Source organism: Galleria mellonella, unplaced genomic scaffold, assembly GCF_026898425.1.
Source record: "Galleria mellonella isolate WM207_F2 unplaced genomic scaffold, CSIRO_AGI_GalMel_v1 utg117, whole genome shotgun sequence".
NCBI lineage: Eukaryota > Metazoa > Arthropoda > Insecta > Lepidoptera > Pyralidae > Galleria > Galleria mellonella.
The window spans coordinates 10310429-10329387 of NW_026441980.1; the positions used below are offsets into that span (position 1 = coordinate 10310429).

Here is an 18959-nt window from a genome sequence, read left to right on the forward strand (position 1 = left end):
ATGCATATAGGTAGATGGCGTTAGTAAATATGCTTTCAATGTAAATTTCAATGTGGCGATTTTTTCATAACACTAGTATGCTTTCATTACCAATTAGTGTGAGATTCCCCTCGGTTATATACTTTTTGGGTGTGTGATGGATAGACAAGAAGCAGCATGATACGTTGTGTGTCTATCTTGTCCTTTCTATCTATTTTACTCTATGTGTTGATGTAGATAGTCATCATAATTTAGTAGAAGTGAGTACTTATTTCTTCTAATATTACAAGAAAAAGTTAGGAGAATTTTTTTAGGGACTACTTGTTAAAATGAGTATGTCTATATTTATTCTATGTAGAGAATATAGGGCGGTTGAAGGATGACCACGGAATATTCTCACTACTTTGTGATGATGACATTAGGTAGTACCTTTGATGATATTACCAGCAATGACGCTTGGCCAACGAGCGGCGGCACGAGAGGTGCGTCGATGTCGAAGCGAGAGCGCTCCATTCTCGCATTGAATACCACGAACGAAATGATTCAGTTCAATTCAGTCGTTGTTAGTCGCCGCTTGCACGCTCCGGCCGGTTTGTGTCTCTGTCATTGCACCAAGTTACCTTCAACTAAATTGTACAATCTTATCCAACATCGCCATTGGGCGATAACACTATCGCGTACTATGACGCGACGGTACATTTTAAAGTTTTCGTAAGATAAGAAACTGTGGTGATTAAATTTTTACAGTGAACGGGTGTAGAATGTGCGCGCACTGACGTTCTCGAAGGAAATTTATAATACCGTTATATAGTGTTCCATTGAAATGTCGTTATTTAAGAAGAAGTCGTCGAAACTTGCACCTCCTCCGCCGACGCCTTCTGCACCAATAGAAGAGCCACAAAGTCATCCTAACGGAGTAGACAATAACAATGGGTCACAGAAGTCGCAGCTGGTATTTCACTGTCAGCAGGCCCACGGTAGCCCGCTGGGTCTTATCTCCGGGTTCTCAAATATCAAGGAACTTTACCAGAAGATAGCGGAATGTTACGACTTCCCACCTGAAGATGTAAGGATGTAATTACTTAATAATATTCTAATATAAAGTTTTAAAGGGTAGTAGATAGGATCTACGTTGTATATATGTAACGTACAAAAAGTATCTAGGAATTTAGGTCTGTAAACACTTATTTCAACATAGATTAGGTACTAATTTTACATCCTTGTTAGCACGTATCACTCTAGCTAGTAGCCATTAAAGTTAGTCATAGGTATATTTACAGGTACCTACATTATATTGTAATTTTATTACATACTTTTTGTAATTAAGTCGAATTTTACTTGATTCTGCCATTTAAGTAAATAAATAGCGCTATCATCCATTCTATATTGCAGTTAGACAATGGCCAATAATTTAGAGAATACACATATATAATTATGAATGAATGAGATAATTCAGCCTTGAAAGTTACTTTCGTCGTTTTGTGTGAGCTACGTACCTACCTATATTGTTATATACGTAACTACGTATTTATATTAAGAAACTCGTCCTGGTAGAGTCATATAGAGTTAAAAACCAGTAGAATGGTCCTAATTACAAAATACTTGTAGGTACATACTTCGTTTTGGAAGTTGTAAGAATATAGAAGAAAGATTCTAAATTTCTTCAAAAATATTAGTAGAAAATGGAGCGTTGATTTTATTTGATACTCTGAGTAATATAGATACTTTGCGTTAAGTAAATTATATTTTGTTTGGTGCATTTATAATGATAGACAATCATTATCTTCATAAAATCTATAATGCATGGATGGATATCAGTTTTAAAAATAAAAAAGTAATTTATCTAAGTAGGTAGCAGATACTTAATATCTGTATTTATCAAACAGAGGCAACATCGTTTGTTTGATCCTCAAAATATATTTCTTATATGACGTGTGATGAGATAACAAACATCAGGAGAGCAAGACTGAGGTTGCAATAAATGGTAATCGATATTTATCGCCAATAACTCCTAATTAACACGGACTAGATGAAATTACTTAATGGAGTCACAGAAAATTAATTTTGGATTTATTCCAAATACCTAAGTTATAAAAATATACTATACATATGCATTTTAATGTCAAAGTTAGAAAAAAAAAATGTTTACAAATATATTATAAATATCGGAAGGTATAGTACTAGTTATTACTTTATATAGGCATTATTATTATGAACTGTATTTAGATGTGATTTCAGTCGTCGGGGATAAAATGTTGTTCGTATTACTAGTTTCCGTTACATTTAGCTAAATTACGAGTAAAATTTATGTCATATTGCAATGCATTCAGTGAGCGTATTCTTTATACTGTGGTTGAAATCCATATTTAATTATGAGTGCTGTAATAGGCATGTAATGATGGTTACATAGGTACTAGTAATAACACGCGCCTTTTTCTTCGTGATTATATTATTATATATTATTAATAAAACCTATATAGGTATGTGCTATATATACATATCCATCTAGTTCAGCCATAAGAAGCGGTATTGAGTAACTAGCTTCCAAACATCTTTTTTATTTTTCACATTCTAATATGTTTTTTTTTTTTTTTTTTTTTTTTTTATGCAACTTAGAATGACAAACAAGCTGACGGCCCACCTGATGGAAAGTGGTAACCGTCGCCTATAGACATGAGCAGTACCATGGACATAGCAGACTATACTGTTTCACCCATGATACCCCCCATGGGTTGCCATTCCTGAGGACTCAGGTGTTATTCCTCTGTACCCTGTAAATTCACGCCATATCCCACCCTTCAAACCGAAACACAGTCATGCAAACACAACTGCTTCACGGTTGAAACACGAATGGGACAGAGGTGCCCAAGCAATCGACTTTTGTACAAAGTCTCCCTCTGGTAAATTCAGTATTCAGTAATAGGGTGAGTGTAAAAAACAAAGCACTATTATTAGATAGGTACTATTAGTAACATAACTCTATAAAATTTGCAACATTTTTTTCACTTTCTTTAAATTAATTAATAGCGTACCTACATACATAATGTATAGTACCAATGTTATCATATCTTATATGCTGATAAGTCAATTGGCGGTATTATACCAGAGGGAGACTTTGTACAAAAGTCGATTGCTTGGGTACCTCTGTCCCATTCGTGTTTCAAACGTAAAGCAGTTGTGTTTGCATGGCTGTGTTTCGGTTTGAAGGGTGGGATATGGCGTGAATTTACTGGGTACAGAGGAATAACACCCGAGTCCTCAGGAATAGCAACGCATGGGGGGTATCATGTGCGAAACAGTATACTCTGTTATGTCCATGGTACTGCTCATGTCTATAGGCAACGGTTACCACTTTCCATCAGGTGGGCCGTCAGCTTGTTTGCCATTGTAAGTTGTATAAAAAAAAAAAAAAAATAAAATTATAGATCTTTGTAATAATATTGAATTAAAATTATCAAATTAGTTTCCTTTGATTTTTTAAATTAGGTATACATTCTTCTATATATTCAGGCAGGTACATAATAGTATCTTTAATGCAACTTAAGGAAATTTAGAATTTTTATTGAAAGATGAGATAAGATTTACTTTGATAGTTCGCGTTCGGGGCAGGTCACGGGTTTAGGAATATAGAAAGATTATTAGAAAAAGAAGACTTACTCAAACGAAGTATCCTTTTATGAAACTTTTAGAAATACTATATTTTTTTTCATCTCATTAAAATTATGATGACACAGATCTATCGATTGTGGAAACTCATTTAAAATCATGCTATTAAATTAGTGGTAGAGATCTAATGTGGAGAAAAGTAAACATTGTTGGTTCAATTTGTATTTCTACGAATTATATACAATTGCTGTGAATACTAGATACCTTATAATTTAGTTCATGGGTAGGGTATGAGGCTGATTACCACTTTCCATCAAATGGGCCGTTAGCTTGTTTGCTGTTATATGTTGTAAATAAAAGTAAAAAGGGTCGGTAATCCTTTTAGAATATTTATTACTTATTTACTTATCATAATGTAGTATAGTATTTACAATAGTTACAAAATAAGTAAACTAAGCATAAATTACCTGTACCTAGAAATTGATGCATACTCGTATATCCTTTAAATATATCCATCTTATATAGTGTAATATCTTGCCATACACTGTCCATTGTTCAACATAAGTTTCCCACATAATATCTTATATAATACAATTAAAATATTTCAATAGTGAACTTCCTGTTTTGCTCTATGGTAGACGTATATAAAAAAAAAGTAATAGAGGTAAATAGATACAAAAGTTTAAGTTGGATAGTGAAGTTATGTAAATCCTTTTTGTTCAGGTACTGTGCAACTTTTCAACACCACATTAACTGAATATATCGTTACCGCATTGATAACGGAAGTTGAATGCCTTGTACAAATTACACTAAATACTCGGCCAATATAAAACTTCCGCCATGCGGCTATACCTAAATTTTCGAAGTAGTAACAATCTATTATATTTTCTATAGTATATAGCGTTACTAAAAATATAACAGTTCGTTGGTCGTGACTTTGTTACCGTTCTCAAATTGTTATTTAATTCGAATTAGACACTTATTTCAGCAAATCGTGATCATTCTTATAGCCATTTGAATATAATCATCAAAATACGTAGGTACTTGTTACAAAATATGTACGTGTTAAAGACTAGCTTTTACACGCTATTTGTACGTCTGAATTTTGAAAATAGACCGTGATATCGGAACAAACATACAGACAGAAAGGTAAATGTTTTAAAAAATTATTTTGACTTTTATTGCTATTATTGAGACATATCATCTCTACATTCCTACTTCGTCTCTTTATGGGAAGTACCCTATAGGTTATGATTCCCTTTGCGAACGTCAAAATATGCGAGATAAATGGAACATACTAAACGGCCCTATCTTTTAATTGTGTAGATTTAGAAGCTTGATTTATTCACTACTTTAAGATTTTATAGATCTGAGTATATGATATTAATTTCAATTTGATACCTCTACGCGTTCCTAAGAAAAAAGGGTCTTGATAAACGGACCGTCCGGACGGACGGACAACGAAGTGATCCTGTAAGGGTTGCGTTTCTTTCTTTTGGAGAATACAGATACACAAACAGGTTTTAAAAAAAATTACAATAGTGTCCATTCTGAGGAGCCATTTTCTAAACTTTTCTCTGAAAAGAAATTTTTAATTCGATAGTTTAGCGAAAAAACTATAACGTAGCATTAAAAACTTAGTTTCAACTGAAATTTATTATTAATTCATAATGGTCTTGAAATTTTATTTTTAGTGAGAGAGTATTGCTAGCAATGAGGCTATTAGTTTCCATTAGTAACAATCTGTAGCCGTGTGGTCCCGGAATAGAATAGACCCCCCTTCCTTTCCCGTGGGTATTGTAAGAGGTGACTAAGGGAGGGCGAGTGATGGGCAGCAGCGTCTCTTCTAGTTAACTAAGGTTGTCAATCCGTTTGCCAATTTTGGCATTTACTGACAAAATCCCCTAAGGGGAAGGCTTATCCTCAGCAGTGGACAATTAAAGGCTGATATGATGATGATGACTAACAATCCCTCTCTCTTTAAGGTTCAAAGACAGTCTCTGTTTATAAATATGTTGCTTCTTTTTATTTATGTAGTTATTTATTAATTTCATTAAATTTAAATAAAAAATACCGTCTGTCAACGTGATATATTATATTTTTGTTGTTATTAATTGTTTTTCAATTTCTTGTTTTATAAAAAGTAATGATTGTCAACTTATGTATATAAAAAGGTTTATTTGGAACACTGCCTATCAGGTAGATCGTTACTTCGGTTGCCTCTCTATAAATAAATAGAAGGTATCACTCAGGTTTGAATATATTGATCCAGAATATTTATGTTTGCACTTATACGAGTATAATTTATATATGTAAGAAATTAATTATATCTATCTATTGTTATCACGTATACCTTATTGATATCTAATGATTATCAGATTCATATTTTCGTGTTTAATATATAAATTTGTACATTGCGAACTCTATATGGACTTACGTACACGGTAGGTAATAAATGATTATCACAATTTATAGAGATTATTTATGGTTCCGTATAGTGATGGAGTAGGAATACAATGTGTTAGCACAATCTAGTAAAACATGATAAAAGCTCTATTCAATATATATATATACTATTACCCATATTCCTGGCAGTCATTATACTATTTTTTTCGTATAGGGAGAGATACGTGCTTACAAATGGGATAAGAAGATGCATGGTATCGTTGTATGTTATATAAGCCTTAAACAACCACAGGTACGAGTACAATATACCTAATTGTAGATTTTTTTTTATACAACTTAGAATGGCAAACAAGCTGACGGCCCACCTGATGGAAAGTGGTAACCGTCGCCTATAGACGCCTGTAGATATGCGGTACTTCTTATATATATATATATATATATATATATATATATATATATATATATATATATATATATATATATATATATATATATATATACATATATACATATATATATATACATGTAAAACAATATTGTAACTCAAACTGGCGGAGCAATTTAATTTATTAATATAATTTAATGAAAATACTTGTTTCAAAAGCAAAGCACGCGACGCATATCTAAAAAGTATCACAAAGCTAATACAACAGAACTGTCGATTTTTATTATTAATATACAATAAATGGCACAATAATAATTTATGTGTGAACCAAATAACTATAAAAGTAGATAGGCGTTCAATTTATTACAAATTGATACATTTGTATTTGACTTGTATATAGTTTTTATTATGTGATTAACATTTAACACGTCATTTTGTTATGATATGTATTTGCCAGGATTTCCGTCACTGGTTATCAATATCTACCTATAAATAAATAGGTATTTGTTTTATATTAATAAAGGAAATGCTTGCAATTATCATAACTCATTGCTGATTCATCTTTTTTTTAATGGATGATAATGAAATGGTAATCCTGCCCGCACTATCGGTATACACTGGCAGGGCACCAGTGAGGGATGACTGGTGAGGATGAAAGGCAGGTCAGTTAGCCCATCGTGACATTTCCACTAGAATTAACCACGATGGTTTCCAAGGGAAACCACGTGGAGGTCGACCTGTTAGAGTATATTACTAGCAATGGAGCAATTAAACACCATTACTAACAATCCCTTTCCTCCGCCGACTAACCGTTGGCCACACATACAATTCCCGAATGGTTCTCTATAAGAGAAGGATTACGCCGTTCTAACGGCATAAACTTAATGCAGGATTTTACTTTGAGTATTCCTTCTTTTGCACTGGTATGCTCCTTACTTCCTGGGATTGAAAAGTGTGACACATTATAAGTATGTATTCTTTCTCCGCACTTATAATATTATAAATATATCTATACACTGATGGACAACGAGATCCTTTATAGACATTTAGGATGTGATTGCTTATGATTTTACATAATAATAAATTTGTTAGTTGTCAACGTATTGTATAGTCTACTTATTTAATTAAATACAAGTGCGCTTTATACTAAAAAATACTTGTGACAGATTGTTCCTTTAATTGCAAATGTAGATGTTTACACATTATTGAAGTTACATATTCATTCGATATAAAAAAAAGTGCGATGTCTTTATAAGTTCTAAACGAATTTTCTGGATTATTTTAATGCAGGATTTACTTCCGGGACCAAAACATGATGCAACATGAATTTCATATCATACCCACGTACGATATGAAATTCATTAAAATTAGCATCTTGTTTCGGTCCCACTAATTACTCATTTTAATTTATTAAAAATAGCAAACTTCAAATGTGAAAAAAATTACTTGGGACTAACACAATATGTGAGGAAACCCTGTTGCTTGTAAAATTAATATAGAATTGAAATACATCTCCTTTTTAAAGGACAGTTAACAAATCAAATTTTAATCTAGCCAATATATTTATGTACTATTTCATATAATAAAGTATCTAAATTAGAGTACCGGATTATATAATAATATCTATATATTTTTACTATTGTAGTAATATTTCATAGTTTCACTCAGAAAAATACATCAATATAAATTTAATTACGCAGGTTTGTATTTATAAGACTGAAGGTGAGGTCACAATTGCTCGCAATACAAACAATGAATCAATTCAATGTTTTTTGTTCTTTGTGAAATTCTTGTGAAGAATAGCTGTGAAGTTAAACTAAATGATACTAAAAATTGGACTTAATTTTAATTAGACGTTATGTAGGTATGGCGTATAAGATGTTAACTTTTAGAACCGCAACGATTAAAAAATGGAATCGAAAAAGAAAATAACTAATCGATTACGTATACTTGCTTGACTCAAAGCGATAATTATGAACAATAATATTGAAGGACTTTACCATTTACGTAATGATGAAAACAATTGAAATTACTAACATATTTAATAATATTTTTAAGTGTATGTTAACAATCTATTGTAAGTGTAGTAGTGTATATATAATTGATACCTCTCTTATTTATAACCTAAGTTATATTTTAGAGCTATTGTCCTTTTTTAATATACTCAGATATTAAGGTATTATAATTTTTTTCTTACGGACAATAAAAACGTTGTGGTTTAGTAGTATACTAACAAGATTTATAGATCGAAAACTGAAGGCTGTAAGTTTAAAATCTAGCCGATATCAAAACATTTCATTGTTAAAAACACATTTAGTAATGTGTTTTTCAGGACCAACGTAAGTAAGTTTATATATTTCGTTGTGGTCTTTAAAACTGCTACATTATATGTATAATTTGTCCAGTCAGTTCACTGTGTATACTGTTTTTGTGTTATCATTAGACTTGACAATATGTGTCCTTGAGACACCGTTCGGACGGCTGCTATCGCCTATACCGTAAAGGTCACTAGCGAAAATGGCACGGACACAAATTTCCTGACATTTCACAGCTTGTGAAAATGCTTTGGGTGTACCTATCTGAGGTCAAGGCTCTTTTGTTGGAATAAAATTACTTAACATTTAAATCTCTAACTAAAATGGTAAATACCTTCTATAAAAAGAAAATGGAAGTGTAATAAAACAAAGAGAGGAAAAACAAAAATTACCCATTCTTACAATTTTCTTACGAATGCAAAAAGAGAATTCATGTCACCAAAGATTTGAATTATTAGTATTGACAATAATGTGAAATGTATTCATATGAAAAAAAAATGTTCGAAAAAAAAATAGATTTACGGATAGAGAGTCCGATCCAGATATATTTACAAGAGATTTAATTAATAAAATGAAGATTATTGGATATAAGATTATTTAAATTCGTTTCTATCTAGATATTATGTATTTCTAATTAATTAATTAAATAAACCTCAAATTCTATAAAAATAATTTTTACTCCAATGTTTTTATCGTAAAAAAAACAACGAGAATTACCTTTGTCGCCTTCTTTATATTATTTTTATTGTTGTACTATATGTGTACAAATAAATCTAGAACGGTACAGTTACATCACATTTAGGTCGAGTAATGAAAGGCTTGAGTTCCCCTTACTCTTCTGATGTTGTTTAATGTAAAAACATTCTAAAAGTATTCTTAGAGTTTTTTTTTTATTATGAAATTTAAGCGCGTTTAACCACAATCGCACATGACGTTTACTGATGAGATGGTCCAATATGAAGCACACAAACTCAAATTATATCTATTGACGACCATAAATTATGTCTTGAAAGATAACAGGTTATATTCGTATGAGTCGGGTAACACAGACGTCGGTTGATTTTTTTCTGTATAAAAAAGGAAAATAACCTATGCAGATGTCATAGCTGTAAAATGATTTTTTAAAGATCGTTGTATAAAGCGTACGCTTTATTGTGATGTTGATTTTATGTAAGCGAGATTATAATGTCAGCATGTGCGGAAGCGCGCACGGCTGAGCGGCCAGGAAGTGGATCGGGCCAGGGGCGCAGTCTCTTTCTCATATATTAATATGGGCCATGCAGCCAAATTATTGCATTAATTATAATAATTGGAATTTTAACACTATCCTATCTGTATCACATCTCTAAAAGTGAGGTATAAGTAAACAGATGCAATGATGTATCAGTTATGATGCGTTTTTATATTTTTGTAACCTGATATGATAGATAATAATCGGTCTCATAAACTGTTTTTTGGCTTTCTGTGTTTAAGTTATAAAATAAATAGCTTGAACTGTTGTTAATCGATTTGAAAATGTAGGAGGGTTGCAGTTAGACTGTATTTTATGCGTATATTATGAGATATATTCGTCAATTATGAACACATTTGAAACATCTTATTATTACATGTTATCTTCATTCAAAAAGAAAAAAAAATCTGTACTTAGCAAAATATTGATGATATCTCTGCTATTGCGTCGTTATTGAAATTATTTAATTTGGTGAATAAGCATTGTGAGTCACTCATTACATATACCTCAGGTATATGTAACTAATTATTGTATATCGGCTTACATAAGTGATTTTAACTTCAAGTTGTCCAACTAGATTCGGAGCTCTTATTTATTAGCAACTTCGAAGTTAAAATCTAGAGAAAAACTATTAAAAAGTAGAGTATGTTTGTTACTCAACCATGCTTAAACGGCTGAATGGATTAAAATGAAATTTGACCAATAGGTAGGTTATATCCTAACTTAACACATAGGATACATAAGTATATACTGATACACGCGGATGAATCCATGAGAGATAGCTATCTGAAAATTTGTTTAATTTGCATTTTAAATTGGTAGGTATTTTACTTGATTTGTAGTAGGTACCTAGTTATACAAAAAGATGCTAATTATTCTAAATTTTTTTTTATTTAAATAATATTGTAGTCATGTTAATGATGTTTTGATAAGTTTATTTGAATTTGATTCCTATATTAGATTTACCTATTATCAGATATTCATGCTATACGATTGTTCTGTTTCTTCAATTGTCATGGCAGGTATGCTCCGCCATGTGTGCCTGTACGATGACCCAGAATACGCATAGGTCAAGGACCGGATAGACAGACCGATAGCGTACTGTATAACAGCAAACAAGCGTGTACTGTAGGTTACCTATCCACAGGTTATTTTTTCGCATAATTATACCCAGCGCAATGCTTGTTGTAGTGATAAATGTTAAAACGAACAATACCAATTTAGATCGCAATGTTTGTATGGTTCTAAATAAATATTGGCGTATATTTATTTAAACGGTAGGTATTACTCTCAATACATTTAACTACCTACCAGTAGGTACAACTAGGATAATTTAAAATTTTACTTTGTAAAAAACTGAGCGTTCAAGCGTACAGTCCTGACTAAATATCCCTATATAAATTACGAAGGAATTAATTAGGTACCATAGAAAAAAGTACTAAGAATTAATCTCTTATTTACGGTTTAATAATTTATTCAGAATTGTAAAAGATATTGCGTAAAATAGATACGTACATTAAATACATGGCAAAATTCTCTTTTTTTTTTCCAATAATGCGTGTTGACGTGTACAGAAAGTTGTATTTAAACTTCTTGAGGACTGCGTCGAATAAAACCCGAATAAGAAAATTATTATTTCTGTAAACAATAACAATCTGGTATATAATTTTTTATATCTCTACCATAAGAATATTAATTATTTCTTCTTATCTCATCATATGAATAAAATAAGAATTCTGTAGGTACATAAGTAATTACTATTTTTATGTTTCTAGTTTATTAAGTTACATTTAAGATATTGATTACAAGATTATAATAGGTGAAACATCGAAAGATCCGTTTTATTGCTTGAACTACTTTACCTTTCTAAGACTCTGCATTGAACTAAACATAGGCCTCAGCTTTTGAAGGTTTTGTCAATAGTTGCCACGTTTGGTAGGCGGATTGGCAACCGCAGTTAGGTTTTAGTGATGATTTAAAAGGGATGCTGCTGCCCATCCCTCGACCATTAAGTTCGCTAACTTCTTACGAACATCGACGCAAAAAGAAGGGGGTGGCTCATTCCATGCCGGGACCACACGGCTACATTGGTAATACAGTATAGTAATAAATATGAATACAGTGTCTTACTGAAATAAATAGGATGAATAAATATTTTGTAAATTGTAACGAATAGTCTGACTGTTCATCTGATGAAAAGTTTAATGAAAATGATGAAAGAGCGCCTTCGTTCGCGATAATGTGAACTGTTTATTTTTTTGCTTCATTACACGTACTTCTCTGTGGTAGAACCAAGTGGATATTACCAAAACTTCTTGTTAAATGAACAAACTTTTAACTGCTGTATGCTGTCGTCAATTGCACAATCGTAACTGAGACAAATCTAATGAGTTGCGTTTTATTGTACCTTTTAGGATTTTACTCATTACGCTAAATATCTGGACATTGAATCTGGATTTTTAATTCCTACACCACATCAACATTACCTTTCTTCTTTGGTATACGGATTGAAAAACACATACAAATATAATAAATAATAATTTAGGTATTTATTAATTCAATTTGTGTGTCTTATCAATGTAGAGTAGAATTACTAATTTTAAACAAATAATACTACTGAATATGTATAGACTGATTTATGGTGTTGGGGGAAAAGTATTGTTAGTAATGCAGTCTTTCGATAGCGGCTCGATTACTAGCAATATCCTCTATCCGGTTTCCCCTGGAAACCATCGCGGTAGTAATAATTCCTGATATTTACAGGACCTATTTGGCCTACCGTGATGAGAATTGATGACCTGACTTCAACCTCACCTCTTAACACTCACTGATATTCTGCCAGTGTATACCAACAGCACTTGTTGATTTATGTTTTTTTATAAAAAAAAATTAAGATGAAAATGTAATAAAAATATTAAAAAAATCAATATCAGTAAATATTGATATTTAATTCTTGTTGATCAAACTTCAAACGCTTTCATAAAGTTAATATTTATTCCAATATTGCTTATTTTTATAGCCTAAGCTTATGACGTTACGTACCTGTTTAATAAATTACACGAGTAACGCACTCATTGGAATATTGGCAATAATAAATTATACTTCACGAATTACCAAACCAATCAATAGATATTATTTTTTCAGATATTTATAATGATATGGGCATAAACGTAATTTTAAATTTTAATAAGTACAAAATTCAAAATTCCTAAAATGCCACTAACAATTTATCTTTCTACAGGTAACTAAATATTTATAATAAGCTAGCAGTTTTACGCAGCTTTGTCCGCGTGATTCAGTATATAAACTGTCCTATGTATTGAGTTAGGATATAACACATCCGTATACCAAATTTTATTAAAATTCAGTCGTTTAGTTAGTGATTGAATAACAAACATATAAACATTTTAAAAAACTTTCATATTTTAAAAAACTTTCATATTAGTAAGCAGAAAATAGATAATAATCATAGTATTAGGTACCTAATTAAGTTATGTGAGAATGACGCACTTGCATGCCTTTATTTTTGTTGTTATCTATAATATTATATTGACTCTGTATAGAATGAGCTGTAGTTGAAAAAAATTTTACTTATATGTAACATTGTCAGTACAGATAAGAGATTATAGTCTTTCTTGATAATTATGATTTTATTGCGTTTTGGTGTTCAGGCTGCAATTAGTTACATATTAAAAATTGATGTCAAATGGCTGTTTGTTACTTACCTCATCACGAGAAAGTTCATGGTAAGAGAACTGGCTTCGGCATGGCTTAGAAAGTGCGGGTTCAAATCCCGCTTACTTTGAAATATTTCAATTACTTAAAAATTTGTGGGATATGATTTTTATATTTTAAAAATATTTATAATTATCTAGTAAATTGCCAAGTGTCAAATCATAAATAAAAATGTTCAACTGAAAGGATTTCAACGAAATTTAATAATAGTTAAGCATTATTCTCTTTTTTAAAATAGTTTATTTCTGTTTTATTAAAATCGGTGGAATAGTATATGAAATACCGCTTGATTCCTACTTTGTATTAAGTTGCAGAGAATATCAATGTCTTTTTTTATTTAGTTATGTTTACGAAAAGAACCCTTAATTGGTGTTAATATTAAATAAACAAGTTGTGTCTTTATAAAATTAAGTTATTTCGAATTTCATCTGGTTGGAATAGCAAGCATAATTTAAAAAAAAAACAGATATTGTTGGTTATTGACACCTTGAACCTAAAGTGAATTCGAGGTCGCTGAAGGCATTGGCCATAATTTAATAAGACGTCTTAGATTTAGGTATTAGTAGTATTATATTATCTGTGGTATTAGTGTCTACTTTAGTTTTGTAATCAAAAATAATAGCGTTAATGGTAGATAACAATAAAGAGATCGCTGACTGGTAAAGAAAGATTTTCTTAGTCACGCGATATTTAGGCGTAGGTAGTTAATTAGTTTTATGCTAATTATATGTTTAGGTTTTATAGGCAGTTCGTTATATATTATCTATAGTATGATTAAACTACAATTTATTATTTTTGTATGGTTTCAGATACTGTTTTGCACTCTGAATACCCACAAAGTGGACATGAGAAAACTCCTTGGAGGACAAATAGGATTAGAAGATTTTATATTTGCACATAGAAAAGGCAGACCAAAGGAAATAGAGATTGTCAAAACAGAAGATGCTCTTGGGTTAACAATTACTGATAACGCTGCAGGTTATGCATTTATTAAAAAAATTAAAGAAGGTTCAATAGCTTCCAAAATAAGTCATATAGAGGTATGTAGAAATTGTCACATATTTTATTAAGCTGTGCATACCTACTTACACCATTATCAATGAATATCATGTGCATATACCTAATAGTTAATAAGAGTATGTTCACAAATGTGTAATATTTTATAAACGATGTGATTCAAACAAACTGATAACCTACACGATGGAGAGCGATAACCGTTACATATACCTAAAGATATAATCGAAGCCTAAAAGTGAATACTATCATAAGCATAGCAAACATAATGGAATACATTATTATGTCTATGGTTATTTCACATGAATTGCTATTCCTGTGAATTAAGGTGTTATGCCTCCAAATATTGTAATTTTGCTGTCATTCAATTCATAACTTAAGGTTGTAGACTGTATAGAGTGTAAAGCTTCTGTTTACTACCTGATTGTCGAATACAGTTTTTAATTAGGTAATTTGATTAATAAGAAGTTTAATTGCAAGAACATCTATAGATATATTTTTTAAAGGAGAACATTAAATATTTTTACTTAAGTTCTATATTATTTCTAAGATATGGTTCACATGTGTATATAAAAGAAAGAAAGAAAGGAAGAAAAAGAAAAACGTTTTTTGCCAATAACAACAATAATTATACTTATTAATAATAGAAAACAAACTCCATATTTGTTATTGCCAACGCGGCTACCACTCAGCATGTGCTGAAGCAAATTAATTGTAACAACGCTCATATTTTGTTATAGCTACGCATGATAAACGGTTAAATACGTATAAATATCAGTAATTTATATATGTTTAATCGTGATTTAATAATATATAAATTAAGTAATAAAATATCTAAATATCTATAAAACTTTTATAGGTATATAAAATACGAGTATTGGTACACTTAGTAAGATAATAGGATAAACTAATTGGTACATACAAAATATTGACTAGTTGTTCTGATATGAATTGTTTTTATAGGTAGGCTGTTATACACTTATTTATCTAGATCAGTAAATGTTGCTCTTAACAGTTGAAAAATAAGAAGTCACGACATCAATCCGGCTATTCACCTCGTCAAGAAAATAAAATTAAACCGGAAACAAACTATTATGTGATTAAATCATTCACTTTAATGCAGGTCGGCGATCATATTGAGAAGCTGAACGGAGAGAACATGGTTGGAAAGAGGCATTATGAAGTCGCTAAAATATTGAAGGATATTCCCAAAGGAACGACATTTATAATTCGATTAATAGCACCACTCAAGAGTGGGTTTGGGTCCATAGGTCCTCCTAACAGAGGTGGCGCCAAATCGGGTAAAAAGCAAAGTTATGGATCCGGAAAGGAAACTTTAAGATTTAAGGCTAATGGGCCAGCTACGATTGAAAACGAGGTAATTATTCAAATAGACAAAAATAATAAGTTTTGAAATATTTGTTAATCTTTTATAAGATGTGATAAAGCATGCGTGTCAAGCGCAAATAATGGAAAAGTTTGAAGTATGTGTTTTGTTGACCCAAATAAGTTGGGAGAAGGCTAGCAATCTTACTAACTACAGAAATACAATTAGGTTAAATACGTACCTCTCCTATCAGTCGGAAGTTCTTCCCAGGCAATATATCTTATCTCTTTTGACATTTGTGGTATTGTTTGTGTTTACTATTTCAACTAATATACTTAGTTAATACTTGTATATTAACATACGTGTTAATAATGAGTTATTTTTAGTGACATTATATAATTCTTGTATTATGTATAATGTATTATAATTATTATTTGTGTACATTACTCTCTTATTTTTTTATAAAACAAAATTCAGCAGTGAACAAGTTTTGTTTTATAAAAAAAATCAATCGTGATAAAATTACTTTTGAACCAACTGTAAAGTAAATCCTATTTAATAAAAACGATCAAAAAATCGGCTGAAAATACGGACTATCTATCGTATTGCTTATCAGTACTACGTATACGGATAACAGTCTAGATTAAAAAATAAAATAAACCAAACCAACAATAACTTTTAGCAATATTAAATTAATTAAAAAAAATTGTTTCAGCATGATGAAAATTCAAAGGCCGGGATTGAAAAAATAAATCAACTATTGGAGACATTTATGGGCATTAACGACACGGAGTTGGCGACACAAATGTGGGATCTTGCCGATGGGAAAACTAATTCGATGCAACTGGCTGAAGCGATTGACAATAGTGATCTTCAGGAATTTGGTTTCACTGACGAGTTTATTATTGAATTGTGGGGTGTCATTACAGACGCGAGATCAGGGAGACTGAGCTAGGATTTATATTATAGGTACTTAATTAACAAGAAAACGGCCATATTGAATTTGGAATTGTAATAGCAGAATGTGAAATTTGAATGTTCCATATTGCTCGGTCTGAAAATGAGACATATCAGTGGACGCGCATTAATTGTGTGGATGATTTTTAAAAAATTCCCCTCTCTTCTTACGTATGATATTATATAATTTTTTTTTCTTGGTGAAAAGATCGTGATTTACCAGAATGAAGTAACAATTTTCCATTCTATTGGATTACTAATAAGATTTTATACTGATGTCTGTTACGTACTACTTTTTAACCTTCCTTAAAAATGATATTTAGTAAAATATTATTTTTCTCCATGATTAATACACGTCCCCTCATAACTTAAATAATAAAATGAGATTAGGTAGACAACTACGTAGGTAGTATTATTTATTATTAAACTAAATATAGCTATTGCGGCCTAGATATGCAGATATATTTTGAAATGACTTTGATTCCATGATGATGATATTTGTATGATAATACCTAATAGTCGAAGTAGAATTTTCCTGTATTTTTATTGTTATTCATAAAATTGTGTTTATTACCATATACAAAATTAGATGGATCTAAGGTATTGACATATTTTAATTTTTTTTTGACCACCTATACGAACGACTCCAGAAACTTGTTTTTATATAAGTAAATTTATAAGTATTATATTTTACGTGTTTTACTGATTCCTATTTAATACATTTCCATAGACGTGTGTTACAAAACAGTTATGTAAAATAGTATGTACATAAGTAGGTATCTATGGACAGTTGTGAATATTTTGTCGTTTCGGGCAAAAACTAATGTTTGCCGCTCTTTATAATAAATGACAATACTGATTAACAGTGAATTAATTTGAGCATTTATCCAGTTGATACTCCCTATATTAGGTTGTATGTACTAATTACTTATTCACTTGGTATGCCATTATATCATTATTACCTATACGTAGTTAATGGAATTTTCATTATTATTGTACCTACTCTCACAGTAATTAATGAAACATTTACACATTAAAAACATTAAGTAACTTAGTATTAAATTTTCATATTAAAATTTATTTATAGAGAAAGTCGTGAGATTTTTATTAAACAAACAGCTTTAGCTACAGTTTTATATTAAATATATATTGATTTTTGATGCCTTTAAAAATAAAATAAATAAGAACAGTCTCTACAAATCAAGGAGATATCGAGTAAAAAAACTTTTAAGATAAAAATTTGTAACAGCCCATTTTTTGTCTAGCGTATGATCGTGAACTTTATGATAGACCGCATAAGAGTAAACAAATTTTTATTACTATTACAATTTAATAAATTCAGATATATATCCAGATACATTTGTTAAGAATATTTTAGGTATGATTGGTTATATCCTGTATCTAACACTTTCTATGCCCAATTTTAGGTTAATACTCGTATTAAAAATTAACTCACTAATTTTAAATTAAATAAATAAATAAAAAATAAATTTCTATGAGAAAATAATTTAAACAACATTAACTTATTAATAGAAATTGAAAAAAAAATTGTTAATCCTTGTATTGAAATAATTTAAGAACGTGTTCCACAAAGAAATTGACTTCAATTGTGGCAAAACAAGTTTTTTTAATTTAAAAACTAAATTAAACCGAAAAAATATAAAATTTCTATGGAACCAATCTGTAAGTATATCTTTAGATAGATTCTAAACGGAGGAAACTAAAGATAAAAACAAGATGCAAAAGGAGCATTCGCATATTAAAATTTAAATTATAAAGTATGTACACAAAATTATTTGAATGTAAGGCTACATTGTATGATACATACGCATGTGGATTGATGTAAGTTCGTAGTGAACATAAACGCGAATGAAATTCAGTAATGGAATGTATTTTGTTATATCCAAATTTCAAATCTATGGTGCCGTTCAGTTTACATTTTTATGTGCGATTCATGTTTATATCTATATTATATTCTAAAGTCTACATAAATAACGCAATTTT

The 18959-nt window shown here is 30.5% G+C and overlaps 1 protein-coding gene across 1 annotated transcript; it reads left to right on the forward strand.

The window, feature by feature from the left end:
- The first annotated feature begins 524 nt into the window (after window positions 1-524).
- Window positions 525-17821, forward strand: LOC113511636 (PDZ domain-containing protein GIPC3). Its single transcript, XM_026895311.3, has 4 exons — window positions 525-1045; window positions 14467-14697; window positions 15795-16049; window positions 16714-17821. The coding sequence occupies exons 1-4, from the start codon at window positions 803-805 to the stop codon at window positions 16951-16953; spliced, it is 969 nt and encodes a 322-aa protein (XP_026751112.1). The 5' UTR covers window positions 525-802; the 3' UTR covers window positions 16954-17821.
- Window positions 17822-18959: the final 1138 nt, after the last annotated feature.

What these genes read in the sequence shown, in the direction of transcription:
- LOC113511636 (XM_026895311.3), top strand. Translation starts at nt 803, where the DNA reads ATGTCGTTATTTAAGAAGAAGTCGTCGAAACTTGCACCTCCTCCGCCG. An exon ending in ACGACTTCCCACCTGAAGAT is followed by an intron (nt 1,046 to 14,466) that starts GTAAGGATGTAA and finishes GTATGGTTTCAG; the next exon opens with ATACTGTTTTGCACTCTGAA. An exon ending in CCAAAATAAGTCATATAGAG is followed by an intron (nt 14,698 to 15,794) that starts GTATGTAGAAAT and finishes ACTTTAATGCAG; the next exon opens with GTCGGCGATCATATTGAGAA.